The sequence below is a fragment of the Ovis aries genome, chromosome 2 (genome assembly GCF_016772045.2).
Source record: "Ovis aries strain OAR_USU_Benz2616 breed Rambouillet chromosome 2, ARS-UI_Ramb_v3.0, whole genome shotgun sequence".
Taxonomy (NCBI): Eukaryota; Metazoa; Chordata; class Mammalia; order Artiodactyla; family Bovidae; genus Ovis; species Ovis aries.
The window spans coordinates 227,766,514-227,789,590 of NC_056055.1; the positions used below are offsets into that span (position 1 = coordinate 227,766,514).

At 41.3% G+C, this 23,077-nt stretch overlaps 1 protein-coding gene across 3 annotated transcripts in view; it reads left to right on the plus strand.

The window, feature by feature from the left end:
• NYAP2 (neuronal tyrosine-phosphorylated phosphoinositide-3-kinase adaptor 2) overlaps positions 1-23,077 on the plus strand; it is a 318,522-nt gene that overhangs the window by 174,833 nt on the left and 120,612 nt on the right. For all 3 annotated transcript variants that reach the window (XM_060411347.1, XM_042244319.1, XM_042244320.1), the window contains one exon: positions 20,374-21,465. In XM_060411347.1, coding sequence (XP_060267330.1) covers positions 20,374-21,465 — 1,092 coding nt within the window. The remainder of the gene's footprint in view (positions 1-20,373; positions 21,466-23,077) is intronic.

Below are 23,077 nucleotides of genomic sequence, written 5' to 3' on the forward strand. Positions count from 1 at the left end.
ACCTAAACCACCATCTTAGTTTGGATAAATGTGCACCACATCGCTTCTCCTGTTTTAATTGTAACAGTTTTTGCTGTTTCTCATACTACGATTGGCTTCCCAGGTGGCTCAGTGGTAAATAATCCACCTGCCAATGCAGGAGATGCAAGATATGTGGGTTCGATCTCTGGGTCAGGAAGATCCGCTGGAACAGGAAATGGCAACCCGCTCCAGTATCCTTGGCTGGAGAATCCCATAGATAGAGGGGCCTGGTGGGCTACAGTCTGTGGAGTCGCAGAGTCAGACACGACTGAGCACACACAGGCAGCATACTGTGATTAGTTCTTTCTACATGGATCACGGATATCTGATGATGAAACAAGGTCTATCCATTTATCTACTTCATTGCAAAGTATTTTTGAAGTGAAATAAATGTAAAATAGTATTTTGTTCTTTAATTAAAAATTTTTATGTATAAAGTTACAAGGACATACAAGAAAAAGTAAAGTGAAATGGACAGAATAGCCTGGGGTGGGGAGAGTAGCATCTTTTTCTTAGGAGTTGGGAGAGGGTGAGGGTAAAGCCTAGATTATTTTTTTTTAATTTATTTTTAATTGGAGGATAATTGCTTTGCAATGTTGTATTGGTTTCTGCTGTGCAACATCGTGAATCAGCCATAAGTATAAACATATCCCATCCTTCTTGAGCCTCCCACCCATCCCCCATCTCACCCTTCTGGGTCGTTACAGAGCACCAGGCTGAGGTCCCTGTGTTATACAGCAGCTTCCTGTTTTACACATGGTCGTGTGTATATGTCAGTTCTACTATTCTACTCTCTCAGTTTGTCCCACCCTCTCCTCTGCACGCTGTGTTCACAAGTACATTCTCTATGCCTGCATCTCTATGAGCACTATGAAATTTTACCTCTATCTCTTTGTAACTTTGCAAAAAATTTAATTGTGTTCTAAAACTCGCACTGTGCTTTGTGCTTGGATCTGGGGCTTCAGAGGTGAGAAAGACAAACATAATTTTCCTACCTAGGGGAGAAGGGAGATATGAAACCATCAATTAGGTAATACAAATAGGCATGCACCTAGAAATGAGGACACAAAAAAAGAGAAGAGTTCCAGAGGAGGTTATTTTTAGATTGAATTTCCTGGAAAGAGGTCCCTGAGTGAAAATTAAACTAAGATTTGAAGTAAGGGGTCGGGAGGTGGGGAAGGGTGCTGGGAAGGGCATTCTGACTATAGGAAGTCCTTGATGGAGACTCATTTTCCTGATCTGAATCACTGAAAGAGAAGCCTCTGGCTGAAGCAAGTTCTCAAAGGGATGGGCATTGCAAGATGTGGTTGGAGCAGGAGATTTGAGCCACATGGTGGAAGATCTTATTTATTACATGATTATGAGGAGTCATTGCCAGATTTTGAGCAGGGGTTGGGGAACAGGCTCATGGCATAGTCAGAGCTAATTGATTATTGTAGTTACAACAGTATTTGTAAAGGATCTGATCAGGCATTTTCATTATCACAAAGCAGGGCATTTCTGGGTATACAAGGAATAGATAGACTCATAAATGTATATATGATAATATGCTATATCACATATGTATGCATGTATATATGTGCACACACATATACATGTGACTATGTGTACACGCACACATAGAAATTCAATTTTGAGTTTAAAAGTACACTTTGAGACTAAGAGCATTTCTTTAGATTCCCATTATTATCGTGCAAAACAACTCTGAGTTGAAGTTTAATTTGTAGATTAAAATTACAGGCTGATGTTTAAGTTAGATGTCTAAGTTGTGACTTGAATATAGGAAAGACTCTCATGGAAAAATCTGAGGACTGTAATCTGAGAATAATACAGACTGGGCAAACCATCATGTCTCTCTTTTTTTTTTTTTTTCTTCTCACATTGTAGGTTCAGAATTCATATCAACTTGATGACTTTATTGTAAAGAAAAAAAGCAAATCTAAGTCTAAAACTGAATCAGCAATTGTCATACTGTTTGAAAAATAAAAGGCTAGATTCACGTGTAGTCCATGAATTCATTCAAGGTGAGACAGATTGTGGTCTCCTCTGCAGTGTTACTTCCCATGGCCCACTATTGGCCTGCCTATGGAGCCCCAGCTCTGAAGTTACTGTGGGTTAAACAGAACTGCCAAATCAAAGGAGAAATAAGAGGCATAACTGAGCTGAGGCCTCAGGTCCAAAAGTCAAGGCTTACATTCTCCCATTGACCAATGCTGCTTCAGTTTGTGCTGTGTTTTCAGTGATCCTTAAGAATTCAGAACCAAAAAAAGACCAGTATCTGTTCCTCCTGGTCAATGTGCATGTGGCCTGGGTCATGCCACTGAGTCCCCAGTGGAACCATTTTCCTCATTTGAATTTCTAGAAAGATAAATATGGACCTTATTCAAAGGGCTTGCTCAAGAAGAATTATAGAATCATCAGGATCAAATAAATGTTGTGCACAAACAAAAAGAAATCATTTCACTTTTCCAATCTTCATCTGCAAAAATGGAGAGTAGACTACACAGGGATAAGTGAAAGTCGCTCAGTCGTGTCCGACTCTTTGTGGCCCCATGGACTATACAGTCCATGGAATTCTCCAGGCCAGAATACTGGAGTGGGTAGCTTTTCCCTTCTCCAGAGGATCTGCCCAACCCAGGGATCGAACCCAGGTCTCCCACATTGCAGGAGGATTCTTTACCAGCCGAGCCACCAGGGAACCCTGTACAGGGATAAAGAAGTACTTATAATATCCCAAACTTAATTACATAAATATCAAGCAAACTACATGCTCATTAAATGCATAGAGCATAAAGCAATAAGATGTTCTTGAGATGAGCCACTTCATCTTTTAGAAATATTCTTTTTTTTTTTTAGAATCTAGTCCACACTCTTCCTAATTTGAAGAACAGAAAGCTGCTCCCAATGTCATTTTGCAGAACCTACAGAGTTTCTCTGTGGTTTGGAAAAAGGAGAGTTTGATTAAAAAGTATTAATCTGTTGAATTTTCTGCATTGCTGCATGTATGCTGTGACTTCCATCTACATTTTCTCTTCTGTTTTGATTTTTAATTGCATTTTTAAATTAAAACCCACTCAAGAAAAATCATAATTTTTTAAAAAATTAAGTTATTAAGCTTGAAAGAAACTAAGAGTGCCAACATTGAAATGATAATATAGAAAAAATTCCAAAGACTATATATCTCTAAAGGAAGGATTACAACTTCTCAAATAAATTCACTTCTATTATGTGGTTATATGTAAGATATAAATCTAATACTGAAGGAAACTGTAATATTGATCTCATAGTTCAATGAACATAAAATCTATATTTATCTAGGCAATCACTCATTTTACAATTTCCCAGAACTGGTAGGCTTGCTGGCATTGGTGCCATTAATTTTTATAGCTCAGTGCTAAATAAATGTGAAATATGCATGAAAGCATACAGTCTCATTACATATCTTCCAACACAGAGACACTTTTTACGAATACTGAAAATAATGGATAATGATATTGGCTTTACTTTTTAAGCCCTTTCTGTGTCCTGGGCAGTATGCTAAACACTTCAGTATAGTGTCTTTTTAAACTCTCACAACAGCCTGCAAACAAACATCATTATAGTCACTTAACAGTTGAGTTCAATGAGGCTTAAAGAAATTAGAGTTAACTTTCCCAAGGTTACACAACTACTAAGCTGGATTTGTAGTTTAGGCTAATCTGACTCATGAAAGAGTATTGTTAATGTTTTTTAAAAATTGTTTAAAGCTCCTTAACTATATATTTGTAAAAAAAAAAAAAAGCATCATCATATATAAAGGCAAATTATTCTCTGACAGTATGGCACCTAGAGTCAGATCACTAGGTTCAAAGCAAGTTTCTACCACTTGGTCAAGTAATTTATTTTCTCTGTAATGTAATTTCAGTGCCCATAAAATGGGTTTTATAATAGCATTACCTCCTAGCGATGTTGTGGGGATTAAATAAACTTGTCTCCCAAAAGCACATTGCCTATTACCAAAAAATACATTTGATACATGGTAGCCTCCTCCTCCTCTTCTTCCCCTTTCTCCTTCTCCTTCTTTATATTATTTCTATACTTTCATTACAGATGTTAGCACACATCAACACAACAACTTCAGTGAAATTGAATGAAATGTTTTATGGTTCTGTAATTTCATGCTGCTTCCTCTGTGATCTCAGATACTTTAAAAGATCACAAACATTTCTATCTTTATATCTCAACCAGGACAGATTTACAAAGGATAATCCTAGTAGACTGTATCTATGGAACTGCAGGGAATCAGCTTCTACAAAGTTGGCTGCCCAAGGGACAGGGGAAAATGTTCTGTTAATCGGATTTTTCTCCCATCTTACTTTTCTTTAACATAGTATCCTCCTGGGTTGAATCTAAATTAACTGAGCTTCTGTTGGATCTTCAGCATCATGCATTTTCCATGGCTCATTTTTTGTTGTCACTTTTTTTTTTTTTTTGCTTAAGACTCAGGAAGTTAACTTATTTGCTTGCTTCCTTACTCCACAAGTAGTGATGTTGCAACTGATAGCTACTGTGAGCTTGTAAAGATTGCTAAAATATTTGGGCAAAAGGATAAAGAGCTATAACAAGTGGTTTAATAATTCAGCTATATTAAGTTTTAAATATATGTGTTACTTTCCATGACTTGGACTTCCTAAGTATCATTTGGTTGAGCACAGGGTGGAAGTGATATGTATGCACAGATAAAAAGAGAGATTTTGGTTTGGGGAACCTGTAGTAGTATAGGCACAGAGTTTTGTTCAGGTTCTTTTTTTAAAAAAATAAAACTAGTCTTTAAGATTAAGTATGCCTAAAATCTCTAAGGAGGTCAACTTTTATTAAAAAAAAAAAGATTGACAATGGAAGAAAGAATGATAAATACCTGAAGGAATATATGAGAAAGAGAATTGAAAATTTTAAATCATTATGTTTACATAATAAAATAACTGAGATGCAAACAAGAGAAATATTCAGTGTGATAAGTACTGATTGGATGGTTATAGAAGACTTCTCTGAAGAAGTGGGGTTTTTTTTTGCTGAGTGCTAGGAAGAAGCTAGGCTTCCCGGATGGTGCTAATGATAAAGAATTTGCCTGTCAATGCAGGAGGCATGAAACTTGTGTTCAGTTCCTGGGTCAGGAAGATCTCCTGGAGGAGGGCGTGGCAAACCCACTCCAGTATTCTTGCCTAGAGAATCCCATGGACAGAGGAGCCTGGAGGGCCACAGTCCATAGGATTGCAAAGAGTTGAACATGTCTGAAGCTACTTAGCATGCATGCACAGGAAGGAACCAGCTGTGTATAGTTCAAGGATATCAAATAGAAAAGAGAACTGGACAGTAAATGGTAAAAACAGATTTTATTTAGGACTATTACAATAGGTAATGGAAATATCAAACCGGATATTTGTGATAAATATTATAAATAGAGGAAATAGCAACCCACTCCAGTATTCTTGCCGGGAGAATGCCACGTACAGAGGAGCCTGGTGGGCTACAGTCCATAGATGGCAGCGTCAGACATGACCAAATGACTTTCACTTTCACATTTGTTAGAAATAGAAGGTTGTGTCTCCTTAGGAATGTTGGCTGGCTCTCTGAACAAATTCCCATGCAATGATGTTGCTGCTACTGCTAAGTCACTTCAGTCGTGTCTGACTGTGCAACCCCATAGACGGCAGCCTACCAGGTTCCCCCGTCCCTGGGATTCTCCAGGCAAGAACACTGGAGTGGGTTGCCATTTCCTTCTCCAATACATGAAAGTGAAAAGTGAAAGTGAAGTCGCTCAGTCATGTCTGACTCCTAGCGACCCCATGGACTACAGCCTACCAGGCTCCTCTGTCCATGGGATTTTCCAGGCAAGAGTACTGGAGTGGGGTGCCATTGCCTTCTCCATGCAGTGATGTTACTGTGATGAATTTCTTGTTAAAGTGTGTACATGTGTGCTGAGTCTCTTCAGTCATGTCCAACTTTTTATGACTCTAAGGACTCTAGCCCACCTGTCCGTGGGATTCTCCCGGCAAGAATACTGGAGTGGATTGCCTTGCCCTCCTCCAGGGGATCTTCCTAGCACAGGGATCGAACCCGAGTCTCTTACATCTCCTGTATTGGCGGATGGCTTCTTTACCACTAGTGTCACCTAGGAAGCTCTCTCTGGTAAAGTGCTGCCCTTTAATCTATAAACTCAGAAAATCCATCATTAAAGGTCTAAAAACCAAGAAGTCAAAGTTCAGTTCAGTTCAGTTGCTCAGTTGTGTCTGACTCTTTGCGACCCCATGAACCGCAGCTTGCCAGACCTCCCTGTCCATCACCAACTCCTGAGTTTACCCAAACTCATGTCCATTGAGTCCGTGATGCCATCCAATCATCTCATCCGTTGTCCTTCCCTTCTCCTCCTGCCCTCAATCTTTCCCAGCATCAAGGTTTTTTCCAGTGAGTCAACTCTTTGCATCAGGTGGCCAATGTCTTGGAGTTTTAGCTTCAACATCAGTTCTTCCAATGAACACCCAGGACTGATCTCCTTTAGGATGGACTGGTTGGATCTCCTTGCAGTCCAAGGGACTCTCAGGAGCCTTCTCCAACACCACAGTTCAAAAGCATCAATTCTTTGCTGCTCAGCTTTCTTTATAGTCCAACTCTCACATTCATACCTGACTACTGGAAAACACATAGCCTTGACTAGATGGACCTTTATTGACAAAGTAAAGTCTCTGCTTTTTAATAGTAGCCAAGCTCAAAAGTGTTGGTAGATGTCTCTCTTTAGGCTACTATAACGAAATATCGCAGACTTATGAACAACAGAAAGTGGCTTTCACAGTTTGTGCTTTGTCTTCATGTCTCATTAAATGGTGTTTTTCCCCCATAGCAGTAAGGTGAATTGGTGTATCACTATGCAGTTACAGGAGAAGGCAATGGCAACCCACTCCAGTACTCTTGCCTGGAAAATCCCATGGACGGAGGAGCCTAGGAGGCTGCAGTCCATGGGGTCGCACAGAGTCGAACACGACTGAAGTGACTTAGCAGCAGCAGCAACAGAGGCTGTTAGTGCATGATCAGGTTCCAGGCTGCAGACTGCTGACCTATTCAGCACCCTCACATAGCAAAAGAGGCCAGCAAGCTCTGTGGGGTCACTTTCCTATCATCTTTAATCCCCTTCACGAGGGTGCCACACTAATGAACAAAAGGCCCATCTTCTAACACCATAACATGAAATGTTAAGATTCTGTCTTGTGAATTTGTTGGGTGAGGAGGGGGGGGACACAAATATTCAGACCATAGCAGTGTAGGACACCAGTATTCCACCTTGCTGGTTTCTTTTCTTTTTTTTTTTTTTTCATTCATTCATTTTGCTTGCACTAGGGTTTTGTTGCTGTGCTCAAGCTTGCTCTAGTTGTGGCGAGTGGGGACTACCTTTTGCTGCGGGGTGTGAGCTTCTCATGTCAGTGGCCTCTTTGTTGTGGAGAATGGGCTAATTTAGGCATGCAGGCTTCAGTAGTTGTGGCACAAAGTCTTAGTTGCTTCAAGGCATGTGGAATCTTCCCGGACCATGGGTGGAACCCATGTCTCTTGCACTGACAGGTGTATTCCTGTCCACTGCCACCACCAGGGAAGTCCCCACCTTGCTGGTTTCTAACAAGAAATACTGGTATAATATTTTGGATATTCAGTTCAGTTCAGTCACTCAGTCGTGTCCGACTGTTTGCAACCCCGTGAACCACAGCACGCCAGGCCTCTCTGTCCACCACCAGCTTGCAGAGTCCACTCAAACCTATATCCGTGGAGTCGGTGATGCCATCCAGCCATCTTATCCTCTGTCATACCCTTCCCCTTCTGCCCTCAATCTTTCCCAGCATCAGGGTCTTTTCAAATGAGTCAGCTCTTCACATCAGGTGGCCAAAGTATTGGAGTTTCAGCTTCAGCATCATTCCTTCCATTGAACACCCAGGACTGATCTCCTGTAGGATGGACTGGTTGGATCTCCCTGCAGTCCAAGGGACTCTCAAGAGTCTTCTCCAACGCCATAGTTCAAAAACATCAATTCTTTAGCACTCAGCCTTCTTTATAGTCCAACTCTCACATCCATACATGATTACTGGAAAAAACATAGCCTTGACTAGAAGGATCTTTGTTGACAAAATAATGTCTCTGCTTTTGAATATGCTATCTAGATTGGTCATAACTTTCCTTCCAAGGAGTAAGCGTCTTTTAATTTCATGGCTGCAATCACCATCTGCAGTGATTTTGGAGCCCAGAAAAATAAAATCAGCCACCGTTTCCATTGTTTCCCCATCTATTTGCCATGAAGTGATGGGACTTCGTTTTCTGAATGTTGAGCTTTAAGCCAACTTTTTTACTCTCCTCTTTTGGATATTGCTCTTATTAAACTGTTTCTTGATGAAACAGAAGAAAGTCAGAGAAGGAATGACTCACAAGAATCATATTGTAGTAGCTTTAGACTCTTACCAGTGTGCTGGGCCTATCCCCACAACAGAGAAATAACAGAGTACCAGGTTCCCTAGACATTGGTGCAGAGGCCACCATCTTTTGCTCTGTGACTTTCCTGGTTTGATAATCCCTGTGGCTCAAAAGAGCACCGCTTGTTGTTTTTCCTTTATATATGTTGATACCTACACTCTGATTTCAGTCCAGTCTTTTTGACCAGAAAGTATGTAATCTCTTTTTATATCTCTTCTCTGAATCATCCCATGGTGACTTGGTAAGACTCAGAATGCAATCTTCTTTAATTTCCCTATTCTTCAAGGATACTTTCTGTTTCCTCAGGGTGCATACTGTACCCTACTTCTAAGAAAATAACAATAGCATTTTCTGTGAGATAGCTACACAAACAGGAAATTAATCTTAGGATTTTTTTTCCAGTTATCTATGGTGTGCAATAAACCAACCCAAAATGCTGTGGCTGAAAACACTAACGATTTATTACTTATTCTATGAGTTGAGCTGGCTTCTGTGGGTAGTTCTATTCTGTGTTTCATTGTTTGGGGTCTCTCATTTAGCCAACTGGGAGTCAGGATGAGTTGAAGGATCCAACAAGGCTTCACTCACACTCCTGGGTGGTCTTTCTCCACCAGGTGGTCTCTTCACGTATTTGCATTGAGTTTCTTCATAGCATGTTGGTCTAAGAGATTTTACATGGCAATTTACAATGGCTTTTGAGATACAGGCAGTGAAAGCTGTCAGCTCTCTTATATACAAGACACATTATCACTTCTGCCACATTATATTGGTCAAGGTAAGTTAAGGCCTGCCTTGATTTGAGAAGTATGTAGATTACTTACTAAAAAGTGGAAAGCGTACAAGAAGGGGAGGAATTGAGGGTGGCTTTCTTAGAAGTCTATCTATCACAACTTGCCTTCTAGTCCCATTGTTTTTAATAATAAAATATTGACCAAAAGTTTCACTGAATTATACCAAAAGCTTGAAATTCAGGATTTCATCGTCTAGATCATGGCCTTATGGTTCCTTGGGTGTAATTTGTCATATGCAGAGGTCTTTGAATTAAAAGTACAGTTTATCTGCCCTACAAAACTTGACACAGACTGGCAGTTCAGGAGCAGGAAAACCACAGTATACAGTCTTGTTCAGAACAGTAGGGATTGGAGGCATAGAAATCACTGCAATTAAGTGACTAGTGCTATAACATAGAAGTCATAGCAATTTGGGAATCCACTTTTGTACATATGTACTGGTTCCAAATAGGAAAAGGAGTACGTCAAGGCTGTATATTGTCACCTTGCTTATTGAACTTATATGCAGAGTTCATCATGAGAAATGCTGGACAGGAAGAAGCACAAGCTGGAATCAAGATTGCCGGGAGAAATATCAATAACCTCACCACCCTTATGGCAGAAAGTGAAGAGGTACTAAAAAGCCTCTTGATGAAAGTAAAAGAGGAGAGTGAAAAAGTTGGCTTGAAGCTCAACATTCAGAAAACGAAGATCATGGCATCCGATCCTATCAGTTCAGTTCAGTTCAGTTCAGTCTCTCAGTCGTGTCCGACTCTTTGCGACCCCATGAATCACAGCACACCAGGCCTCCCTGTCCATCACAAACTCCTGGAGTTCACTCAGAGTCGCATCCATCGAGTCAGTGATGCCATCCAGCCATCTCATCCTCAGTTGTCTCTTTCTCCTCCTGCCCCTAATCCCTCCCAGCATCAAAGTCTTTTCCAGTGAGTCAACTCTTCACATGAGGTGGCCAAAGTACTGGAGTTTCCGCTTTAGCATCATTCCTTCCAAAGAAATCCCAGGGCTGATCTCCTTCAGAATGGACTGGTTGGATCTCCTTGCAGTCCAAGGGACTCTCAAGAGTCCTCTCCAACACCACAGTTCAAAAGCATCAATTCTTCGGCGCTCAGCTTTCTTCACAGTCCAACTCTCACATCCATACATGACCACAGGAAAAACCATAGCCTTGACTAGACGGACCTTAGTCGGCAAAGTAATGTCTCTGTTTTTGAATATGCTATCTAGGTTGGTCATAACTTTTCTTCCAAGGAGTAAGCGTCTTTTAATTTCATGGCTGCAATCACCATCTGCAGTGATTTTGGAGCCCCAAAAAACAAAGTCTGACACTGTTTCTACTGTTTCCCCATCTATTTCCCATGAAGTGATGGGACCGGATGCCATGATCTTCGTTTTCTGAATGTTGAGCTTTAGGCCAACTTTTTCACTCTCCTCTTTCACTTTCATCAAGAGGCTTTTTTAGCTCCTCTTCACTTTCTGCCATAAGGGTGGTGTCATCTGCATATCTGAGGTTATTGATATTTCTCCCAGCAATCCTGATTCCAGCTTGTGTTTGTTCCAGTCCAGCGTTTCTCATGATGTACTCTGCATATAAGTTAAATAAGCAGGGTGACAATATACAGCCTTGACGTACTCCTTTTCCTATTTGGAACCAGTCTGCTGTTCCATGTCCAGTTCTAACTGTTGCTTCCTGGCCTGCATACAGATTCCTCAAGAGGCAGGTTAGGTGGTCTGGTATTCCCATGGTCCCATCACTTCATGGGAAATAGATGGGGAAACAGTGGAAACAGTGTCAGACTTTATTCTTTTGGGCTCCAAAATCACTGCAGATGGTGATTGCAGCCATGAAATTAAAAGACACTTACACCTTGGAAGACAAGTTATGAGCAGCCTAGATAGTATATTCAGAAGCAGAGACATTACTTTGCCGACGAAGGTCCGTCTAGTCAAGGCTATGGTTTTTCCTGTGGTCATGTATGGATGTGAGAGTTGGACTGTGAATAAAGCTGAGCGCTGCAGAATTGATGCTTTTGAACTGTGGTGTTGGAGAAGACTCTTGAGAGTCCCTTGGACTGCAAGGAGATCCAACCAGTCCATTCTGAAGGAGATCAACCCTGGGATTTCTTCGGAAGGAATGATGCTAAAGGTGAAACTCCAGTACTTTAGCCACCTTATGCGAAGGGTTGACTCATTGGAAAAGACTCTGATGCTGGGAGGGATTGGGGGCAGGAGGAGAAGGGGACGACAGAGGATGAGATGGCTGGATGGCATCACTGACTCGATGGATGCGAGTCTGAGTGAACTCCGGGAGTTGGTGATGGACAAGGAGGCCTGGCATGCTATGATTCATGGGGTCGCAAAGAGTCGGACATGACTGAGCGACTGAACTGAACTGAACAGTTCTTCCTATTCTTGTTGTTATTCAGTCACTAAGTTGTATCCTACTCTTTGACTCTGTGGACTGCAGCATGCCAAGCTCCTCTCTCCTCCACTATCTCTCAGAGTTTGCTCAAACTCATATCCATAGCATTAATGATACTCTCATCCTTTGCTGTCCTCCTTCTCCTTTTGCCTTCAGTCTCTCCAAGCATCAGGATCATTTCCAATGAGTGGGCTCTTCACATCAGGTGGAGAAAGTATTGGAGCTTCAGCTTCAATATCAGTCCTCCCAATGAATATTCAGGGTTGATTTCCTTTAGGATTGACTGATTTGATATCCTTGCAGTCCAGGGGTTTCTCAAGAGTCTTCTCCAGCTCCACAATTTGAAAGCATCAGTTCTTTGGCACTCAGCCTTCTTTATGGTCTAATTCTCACATCCATATATGACTACTGGAAAAACCATAGCTTTGTCTAGATGGACCTTTGTCAGCAAAGTGCTGTCTCCAGAAGAATTTATTGATTAGAGCCCAGTTCTGCTCCCCAGTTTGGGTTCTTTAATTTTTCTCTCTGAGCTCTTAACTCTTCCCTCTGAGTCATCTTTCCTTGTTCTCAAGAAATGTCCTGTATCTAATTTAAGCCAAGACTCTCAGTCACACTCAACTTTAAGACCATAATGGTGAGCCAGTTCCACGTCTTACACTGTTTCAATCCAAACTTTGATCTGAGTCTTGTGTTTTCATTGTTGGCAGATCTAGGATGGTACAAATAGCACAAATACTACAATTCTAAATCTGATCCTTTTTGTATACTTTCACACTTTCTTGGTCCTACTGTAAACAAAACAAGAGTATTTGTAACTCCCATCCCTTTATAAACACCTTCATTAAAAAAAATAAAATAAGAAAGAACAATTTTGTGGATGCTATTATGGGGGTTGTGACTGTGAACATAAAAATATTCTTAAAACTTCTGAAATTCTGAGTTGTGAAAAGAGAGTTATTGTGAGCAGAATTCTGCTGAAAGTGGGAAATGTGTCTCTCACCATCTAGAATCAGCCAGTTCAGTATTCTGTAATTTGGCCATAACTTCTGTTCACTGGACACTCATTTCCTAGTTTGAATGACCCATTTAAATATAATTCTGTAACCAGAGCTATTTAAGTATACCTCTATAACCAAACCACATAATAGTGCCATTATAGCATGGGTGAGGACGACCTTTCTAAGTGATACTTTTTATCATATACAAAATAATGAATTTTAGAGTTTTTTTTCCCTTTTTCTTTTCCTTTGTTTTAAAAGGTATAAAATATTGAATTGACTTTGAGATTGTTTTAAGTAGTTGATAAGGAATTTATATTTCTTCATCAGTAGTATATGAAGTTTGGGTTGGATAATCTCTAAGACCCTTTCAAGTTCTGGAATCTGTGATCAAAGGGACTTTTCATCAGGGGAGATACTCACCTGTGTTGTCTTTTTTCTCACTTCTTGCATCAAGAACATGCATAGACACTGAAGTCTGGTTATTCATTACTCTTTCTTTAATAAGGGAAAATATTTCAGAAGGATAGTTTGACAAGGGACATGGTGAATTTCCAAAATTAACTGTGAAAGACAGATCATTTGGGCATGACTGAAAGCCATACATAATCTTTGTGCTCAGATATTTCATTTCAAAAATGTCACTTTCTGCTTATTCAATGCTACTGTCATTATACTATTTTAAGCATAAAGTTTGTGTTCTGGAGCTGAACAGGGATTACTGCTTCTATCTTTGGTCTTATTAGAAATAATTTACAATTCATTCAAGTGCAATAAAAGTCACCTTTTTATTATGGTTGAATTAGGTTAAATGTTGGAATCGTCAATGCAATTTTTATGAACAATTATTAGTAGAATTTCATCATCTATGTATGTAGAATAAGACTATTTTTAAACCCCTTATAAAGAAATAATTTTTAAAACATGAATTTTTAGTTAATTTTTAGTTCTCTAGAGTGATGTTAAACTAGAATGAATCGTAGGACAATGTTGCTAAAAATTTCAGTCTTTTCCTTCTTTGGGTAAGCAAACAAACAAAGCATATATGACAGCTGAAACAAAATTCATTGCTCAATGAATTATTTACTCAATACTTGGAATAAGGTGAAACCAAATGATAAGTTGCAAATGCAGAGAAAAATCAGTTCATTAGAGATGAAATCATTCCCTCTTCTGGCTTTTCAGAGAGAATCATGATGTGTAAGGTGGGGGTGGTGTGCAATGGCAACCAGACATTGCCTGGAATAAAAGTCTCCTGAAATTGAAAAATGAATCTATTTGTTCATCCTCATTGGCTGTAGTTTACTTATTGCTTTACTCACTAAATAATCCTCAATACTCTCATCTTGATTTGAATCAAACAAAGGAAGAGGAGCAGGAAATAAACTGTGCTTGAATTATATGAATCTGCTTGCCTTAGGCTCTTTCACCACACAAGGAAAGGGGGAGGGAAGAAGCTTGTCCAGATAATGAAGGATTATCTGGGCAAGGATGGCTGGAGAATTGCCTTCGATGACGGGCAGGAGAACACACCCAACCCAGTGGAGCAGAGCGTCTATAAGCCACAGGAAGCAACAACAGAAAACAAAGAATATCTAGAAAGTGGGTCTCATTAAATAGCATGACATGTGCCTTGGCATAAATCAGAGGTTGGATTATCAGATAGAGAAGAACCAGAATAACAGGCTGTGGGCAGGGAAGGATGCTCCTGGTGGGTACCTTAGATCAGCATCTCTGTATTCAGCTATAATATGCTCTCTAATGTGGCTTCAGTGGTTGAGGAGTATCGGGCAAGGGAAGGTGCAAATTGCATCGAAAAGAATTCTCCAGGCAAGAATACTGGAGTGGGTGGCCATATCCTTCTCCAGGGGATCTTCCTGACCTAGGTATTGAACTCGGGTCTCCTGGATTGCAGGCAAATTGGCAAAGAATACCAACTGAGCTACGAGGGAAGCCCAAAAGACTGGGAAGGAGTTATATTAATTCTTAAAGTAACAAAGCCTGTTAAAGTATTTCAATGCCAGAAGATGAAAGAGTGGGTACTTGACTTTATAGGGTGTTTCATTCAATCAATCAATTCAGTTGCTCAGTCATGTCCAACTCTTTGCGACCCTGTGAACTGCAGCACACCAGGCCTCCCTGTCCATCACCAACACCAGGAGTCCACCCAAACCCATGTCCATTGAATTGGTGATGCCATCCAAACATCTCATCCTCTGTCGTCCCCTTCTCCTCTTGCCCTCAATCTTTCCCAGAGTCAGGGTCTTCTCAAATGAGTTAGCTCTTTGCATCAGGTGGCCAAAGTATTGGAGTTTCAGCTTCAACATCAGTCCTTCTAATGAACACCCAGGACTGATCTCCTTAAGGATAGACTGGTTGGATCTCCTTGCAGTCCAAGGGACTCTCAAGAGTCTTCTCCAACACCACAGTTCAAAAGCATCAATTCTACTGCGCACAGCTTTCTTCACAGTCCAACTCTCACATCCATACATGACCACTGGAAAAACCATAGCCTTGACTAGATGGACCTTTGTTGACAAAGTAATGTCTCTGCTTTTCAATATGCTGTCTAGGTTGGTCATAACACTCCTTCCAAGGAGTAAGTGTCTTTTAATTTCATGGCTGCAATCACCATCTGCAGTGATTTTGGAGCCCAGGAAAATAAAGTCAGCCACTGTTTCCACTGTTTCCCCATCTATTTCCCATGAAGTGATGGGACCGGATGCCATGATCTTCGTTTTCTGAATGTTGAGCTTTAAGCCAACTTTTTCACTCTCCTCTTTCACTTTCATCAAGAGGCTTTTTAGTTCTTCTTCACTTTTTGCCATAAAGGTGGTGTCATCTACATACCTGAAGTTATTGATATTCTTCCCGCAATCTTGATTCCAGCTTGGGCTTCTTCCAGCCCAGCATTTATCATGATGTACTCTGCATATAAGTTAAATAAGCAGAGTGACAATATACAGCCTTGACGTACTCCTTTTCCTATTTGGAACCAGTCTGTTGTTCCATGTCCAGTTCTAACTGTTGCTTCCTGACCTGCATACAGATTTCTCAAGAGGCAGGTCAGGTGGTCTGTATTCCCATCTCTTTCAGAATTTTCCACAGTTTATTGTGATCCACACAGTCAAAGGCTTTGGCATAGTCAATAAAGCAGAAATAGATGTTTTTCTGGAACTCTCTTGCTTTTTCCATGATCCAGCAGATGTCGGCAATTTGATACTGGTTCCTCTGCCTTTTCTAAAACCAGCTTGAACATCAGGGAGTTCACAGTTCACGTATTGCTGAAGCCTGGCTTGGAGAATTTTAAGCATCACTTTACTAGCGTGTGAGATGAGTGCAATTGTGCAGTAGTCTGAGCATTTTTTGGCATTGCCTTTCTTTGGGATTGGAATGAAAACTGACCTTTTCTAGTCCTGTGGCCACTGCTGAGTTTCCCAAATTTGCTCAGGTATTGAGTGCAGCACTTTCACAGCATCATCTTTCAGGATTTGAAATAGCTCAACCTGAATTCCATTTCCTCCACTAGCTTTGTTCATAGTGATGCTTCCTAAGGCCCACTTTACTTCACATGCCAGGATGTCTGGCTCTAGGTGAGTGATCACACCATCATGATTATCCAGGTCGTGAAGATCTTTTTTGGAAAGTTCTTCCGTGTATTCTTGCCACCTCTTCTTAATATCTTCTGCCTCTGTTAGGTCCCTTCCATCTGTCCTTTATCGAGCCCATATTTGCATGAAATGTGCCCTTGGTGTCTCTAATTTTCTTGAAGAGATCTCTACTCTTTCCCATTCTATTGTTTTCCTCTATTTCTTTGCATTGATTGCTGAGGAAGGCTTTCTTGTGTCTCCTTGCTATTCTTTGGAACTCTGCATTCAAATGGGTATACCTTTGCTTTCCTACTTTGCTTTTTACTTCCCTTCTTTTCACAGCTATTTGTAAGGCCTCCTCAGACAACCATTTTGCTTTTTTGCATTTCTTTTTCTTGGGGATGGTCTTGCTTCCTGTCTCCTGTACAATGTCACGAACTTCCATCCATAGTTCATCAGGCACTCTGTCTATCAGATCTAGGTTTAATCAGTATTCTGTTGTCTAAGTCATCTCAAGTTGACATAACAAAATTCCATGGACTAGGTGGCTTAAACAGCAGATATTTATTTTCTCATAGTTCTTGAGGGCAGATGTCCAAGATCAAGGTACTAACATTGTTTCTGCTGAGAATATTCTTCCTGCCTGCTGCTGCTGCTGCTAAGTCACTTCAGTCATGTCCAACTCTGTGCGACCCCATAGACGGCAGCCCACCAGGCTCCCCCGTCCCTGGGATTCTCCAGGCAAGAACACTGGAGTGGGTTGCCATGTCCCTCTTCCTTCCTAGCAGCTGGCAATCTTTCCACTGTGTCCTCACATGGTGAAGAGAATGAGACAATGAAAATGCTCTCCGATGATGCTTCTTATAAGGTCACTAATCTCTTCCATCAGGAGGACCCAGCCCTCACGACTTCATGACCTAATTATCACTAAAGGATCTCCCTCCAAGTAACATCACATTGGACGTTAGGACTTCAAGGAAATAATTTGCCGGGGACAGAATTCAGTCCATAGCAACTGTCAACTTTGATTACCTTAGATTCATCACAAGAGTCACATATATAATTCCCCTTGTCAGATAATATCTGTACTTAGTTTGGTATTAAAGTTGTCCTCACAGTACAAATAAATTATCTAAATTCCTTCGTAATGAACTTTTTTAGTCGCTAAGTCATATCTGACTCTTTTGAGACCCCATGAAGTGCAGTCCTCCAGGCTCTTCTGTCCATGGGACTTCCCAGGCAAGAATACTGGAGTGAGTTGCCATTTCCTTCTCCAGAGCATCTTTTGACCCAGGGATCAACCCACATTTCCTGCATTGGTAGGTGGATCATTTATCACTGAGCCACCTGGGAAGCCCTCATAATGAACAGTTATCTTTATTCTAACTATGTGTGTTATAGAATAGAATCTTTTTCTTTCTTCCATTACTTCATAGATATGGTGGGTCTTTATTTTATTTCATTTTTTTCTGTTTATTTTGGCAAACAAAACTAGCTTCATTTGCTTATATTTTGAGTGCAACCCAAGCATCGGTCTTGCCTGTTCCAAAGGCCACATTCTACTCTATGTGGGAAGAGGGATGCTGGTTCCAGGGAAGAGACTGATGCTTCCATTTCCCGGAATATCATGTCACTTTCAGCTCTACCCTGACCTCTGGGTTCCTGGGAATCCTGGGCTGTAGTCTTCCCTCAATGCAGTGTTTCTACTTAGGTCTGGGCTCAGTAGATGCTTGTGTTCTGCTTGTCCTGTTGATTCTCTCCATACAACTACCCAAGTCTATGCTGGAATTATAATTTACAGGAAGGTCAAAAAAAAAAAAAACAAAACAAAACCCAGCAGTGAATTATAATTTAGGAATCAGAAAAATGAAAGTTTATTCTAAGTATGATAATTCTCAAATCATGAAGTTACCCATCTCATGGACACACATTCATTCCTAACTTTAGATTAACCCTCAATTTACAGAATGACTTGCTACTTCCCATGCCATTCAATTCCTATAACTCCATACTCAGTGGCAAGTATTCCTAGAGAGTGAGTTACGCCATCTAGGATGACAAGCTGAGGTGGGAAAAAACAAGCTACAGAAGAATAGCCTGGGTGGACTTTTAAGTCTTGGCTCTTTCAAAGTCCCTTCCAATTCAAAGTCAATCTTACTCATTAATTTATGGTTTTACTTTATTTGGGCCCAGATTTTTTGATATGATTTGATGATTTATTTAAATCATATAAAGTGGACATGCATGGTAGATTTCAAAACCAATAAAAATGTATTACCAGTAGGAGATACAGAGAGGAACTATTAGTCACTCTGAGTCCTGCCTAAAGAATCTTCTGGGTCGTTTTCATCCCATTATGTCCCTAGACTTTTCTTATTTGACATGAAAAGGCTCTACTGCTGTATCACCCCCCTGGAAATGGCATCTAGTTTTTTCCTACTGTAAGTTAAAGGGAAAGTCTACGTAATAGTAAGAAACTTCCCCTCAACAAGCTGTTTGATTGTAGTGAGTGAAAAAAATCATCATGGGAACAATGGAGCAGAATGTTTGAAAGCAGAATGACCTAGAAAAGAAGTGAGCAATATAGCCACTGCTAGAGTATTTGATGGGTTCTCTTTCTCAGAAGGTATGATTGATGTTTCGGGAAGCCACATAAATAAACTTCAAGCACTTGATTCTCCTATAGTAAGTTTTAGAAGACTTTCTGTGTCATAAGTTATACTAATTGAAAAAAAAAAAAAACAAAAGGAAATTTGGGGTATTTCCTGCTTTGTGCCTTGAGACCTCCTCTTCCTTCAAGCTGCAAATTATAGAGAAGTCTGCTCTTTTCTCATAGTTTTATACCTATAAACTACACTGTCACCTTACATTGTATGCTATCACTTACCACAATGAACTACATTCTGCCACACTGGATAAAAATGATAATCATTGTAATTATGTATCAGCACAATGCAATAATGAGATAATAACAAGACTTCAGTACCTTCCCTGCATGCGACACAATTGATTGCAGTCATAGACACATTGCCTGTTTGGCCCTCCTGGATGGAGCCAAAAGTTTATGCTCCATTACAAGGAGGACTTCCAGCAGGCTATGGAATATACTTGTATGTACGTCTATTGTGAGTTTCCAGAGCTTTTTCCTGAAGCTTGCACATCATTCTCTGGATTATTCTCTTGTAAAACTCTCTAGGGGCTTCTGATGTGTCAGGGCAATAAATTCATTCCAAGACAGCATTTAGGATATCATGAGAGGCCTTCTGAACAAAAACAGAATACCCCATAATCAACACTACCTGGAGATTTGGAGATTAACTTGTCTAGCCTCATAAGATGTTCACATCAATTTCCCCTGATGTATCAGCCCCATCTGTATAAAAGTTATTTGTCTGAACCAAGACAGAGATTAAGTCTAGCAGGCTGGAACATTTTTATCCCAAATGAAAGCAAGATGTGATCATGTGTAATAGCCATATCATTAAAAGGGCACAGTCCCCATGGTGTTATTATAACCATTTGTTCTAACAGAAACTCTGTTTGTTTGTTTTTTTTCCGTTAAGTTTCTTTGTTGCTTAATTGGTGGAGGTTGATTTTTATCAAATATGTGATTGTTTTTATCCAATTTGTGTCATCTGAAAGTTTTTATTTAGAAATTCTAAGACAGTGGTGAAGAGTTCTGGCCTTAATGCATTTATCAGTGTTGGATTATTAATATTAATTTGAAGATAAATATTACTACGGTTTTCACATGTTTTTCTAAATATTGAAATGTTTGATTTCTGTTGGAGTTTTAGTCTATGCCTCCATCTAGAAATGATTCAGGTTACCCCTTCCCTCAAACGTTTAGAGTAGTAAAGTGTTGGCAGCTCAGTGGTGTTTGACTCTGTGACCCCATGGACTGTAGCCTGCCAGGCTCCTCCATCCATGGGATTCTCCAGGCAAGAATACTGGAGTGGGTTGCCATTTCCTTCTCAATAGAGTAGGAAAGCCACCTTCAAGTCATATCTGAAAGTTTTGCTATTGTAATCATCTGTTTCACTGTTTTTTTCTTCTTCTTCTTTTAGTGTCAGCCAAACCAAGACCCCACAGTGATGAATATTCAAAGAAGATTCCTCCTCCCAAACCAAAACGGAACCCAAACACTCAGCTCAGCACATCTTTTGACGAAACGTATATCAAAAAGCACGGACCCAGGAGGACCTCGCTCCCGCGGGACTCCTCACTCTGCCAGGTCAGCAGCCCCGCAGGGGACCCCGAGGAGGAAGAGCCCGTGTACATTGAGATGGTGGGGAACATTCTCAGAGACTTCCGGAAGGACGATGAGGACCAGAGTGAGGCCGTCTACGAAGAAATGAAATACCCCATTTTTGATGATCTAGGCCAAGACTCAAAATGTGACCTCGACCATCACAGCTGTTCTTCGCAGTGTGCTACTCCCACGGTGCCTGACCTGGACTTGGCCAAGTCCTCAGTGCCATGTACTCCAAAGGGTTTGCTCTGTGACATCCCCCCGCCCTTTCCCAACCTGCTGTCTCATAGACCCCCGCTGCTGGTGTTCCCCCCGGCCCCGGTGCAGTGCTCGCCCAACTCGGATGAGTCTCCGCTTACCCCTCTGGAGGTCACCAAGCTTCCAGTGTTGGAAAACGTGTCTTATATGAAACAGCAGGCCGGAGCCTCCCCATCCTCCTTGCCATCGCATGCCTCCGGCCACGCCAAACTGGAGAAAGACCAGGCTGGAGCCCTGGGGCCGGTTCCCGCCGCCTCCGTGCTCTCCTCGTCCCCTCCCCCGCCCTCCACTCTGTACCGAACGCAGTCTCCGCACGGCTACCCCAAAAGTCACTCCGCTTCCCCATCGCCTGTCAGCATGGGCAGGTCCCTGACCCCGCTCAGCCTCAAAAGGCCCCCGCCCTACGACGCCGTGCATTCGGGCAGCCTCTCCAGGAGCTCGCCATCAGTGCCTCACTCCACCCCCAGACCGGTGTCAGACGGGAGCAAGATGGTCAACGCCGCGGTCAATACCTACGGCTCGGCTCCGAGCGGCTCCCGGTCCAGAACCCCCACGAGTCCTTTGGAAGAGTTAACCAGCCTCTTTACCTCGGGGCGCAGCCTGCTGAGGAAGTCGTCCAGCGGCCGCCGCTCTAAAGAACCTGCAGAGAGTAAGTGCACAGACACTGTCCTTTGTGACTTGAGTGCAAGGAAGCCCTTGATGTACAGATAAGGCACGTGGTATGTGAACTTGTGGGGGCTTCCCAGGTGGCTCAGTGGTAAAGAATCCGACTGCAAATGCAGGAGACTGGGGTTTGATCCCTCGGTCGGGAAGAGCCCCTGGAGAAGGAAATGGCAACCCACTCCAGTATTCATGCCCTGGAAAGCCCATGATCAGAGGAGTCTGGTGGGCTACAGTCCAGGGGGTCTCAGAGGACAGGACTTAGCGACACAGCAACAAAGTGAGCTTTGGTCTTTTTAGTTGAAAGCTCAAGATGGCGTGATTTTATTTTCACCATACCAAAGGAAATATTGCCTTCTTACAGTAAGGTCCTTAAAAGTGAAAGATAGAGGCAGGGCCGTCTGAGTCAGAGAGATGAACATGCGGGTTCTGAGGATGGGGGAGGGGGCTGTGAGCCAAGAAATCAGGAAACCTCTAGAACGTTGAAGAGTCCAGGGAACCCATTCTCTCCTAGACCTTCGGAAAGAATGGGAGCCCAGCCGACAGGCTTGATTTCAATCATGTGAAACGCGTTTCAGACTTCTGTCTTCTAGAATTTCGAAGTAGTATATTTGTGTCATTTTTTTAAGCCGCCAAAACAAAAAAGGAACTAGTGTGTTCTGAAAGAACTGAAAGTGGCGGTCTGCACAATATGACATATTAAAAAGAGGAATCAGTTTTAAATTTAAAATGAAGTGTAAGATCTCAATTCTTAAGTGACCCCTGGAAATCTAACAAAGAAAAATTAGTATAAAAATTTTTAGGTATGTCTTGATTTGGCAGGAAATTATACATTCAAACATGGAATTGGTAAGTGTTAAAATTACCTTATATTAAAAATCTGCTTAAGCAAATCTGTATTAGAAAGCCTTTACTGGAAAGAGAGCAATTTGAATAGAATTATTACTTTTTTAAACAACAACAAATTATTCTCTCCGCATACTCCATGTTGCTACATACGTACCTTCCTGCTAAACTAGACTAGGCTTGCTGTTTCCCTTTTAAAGCCCTTGGTAATTAGCATCTTATTCCTATGGTACTTTTCCTAGATCTATCAACACATAAATTACAGAAAGATCGTTAATGATAAATAGGTGGGGAACATGATATTTACCACTGAATTTCAAAGACTGGGGATTGTCTCTATCTGAATGACTAATCCTTTTGTGAGATCCAAATCACTACCTAAAGATATTGTAAAGTCAAAACAGATCCCAGTTTTCTCAATGTTCATTTCATTAAATTACACTGTTTTCCTTTATTTAAAAATGTCTTAGGGCACCTAAGCTGAAAACTAATCATTTACATCTCAAATGATTCCATCACAGGATTCCTAAAGAATCCACCAGCCAACGTAGGAGACATAGTTTTGATCGGAAGATCCCCTGGAGTAGGAAATGGCAACTCGCTCCACTGCTCTCACCTGGAAAATTCCTTGGATAGAGGAGTCTGGCAGGCTGCAGTTCCTGGGGTCAGGACTGAGTGACTGAGCATACAGGCATTCATGCAGTTACACTGAGAAACTTCTTTAAAGGAAAAGAACTCTTCAGCATGTCTGATGA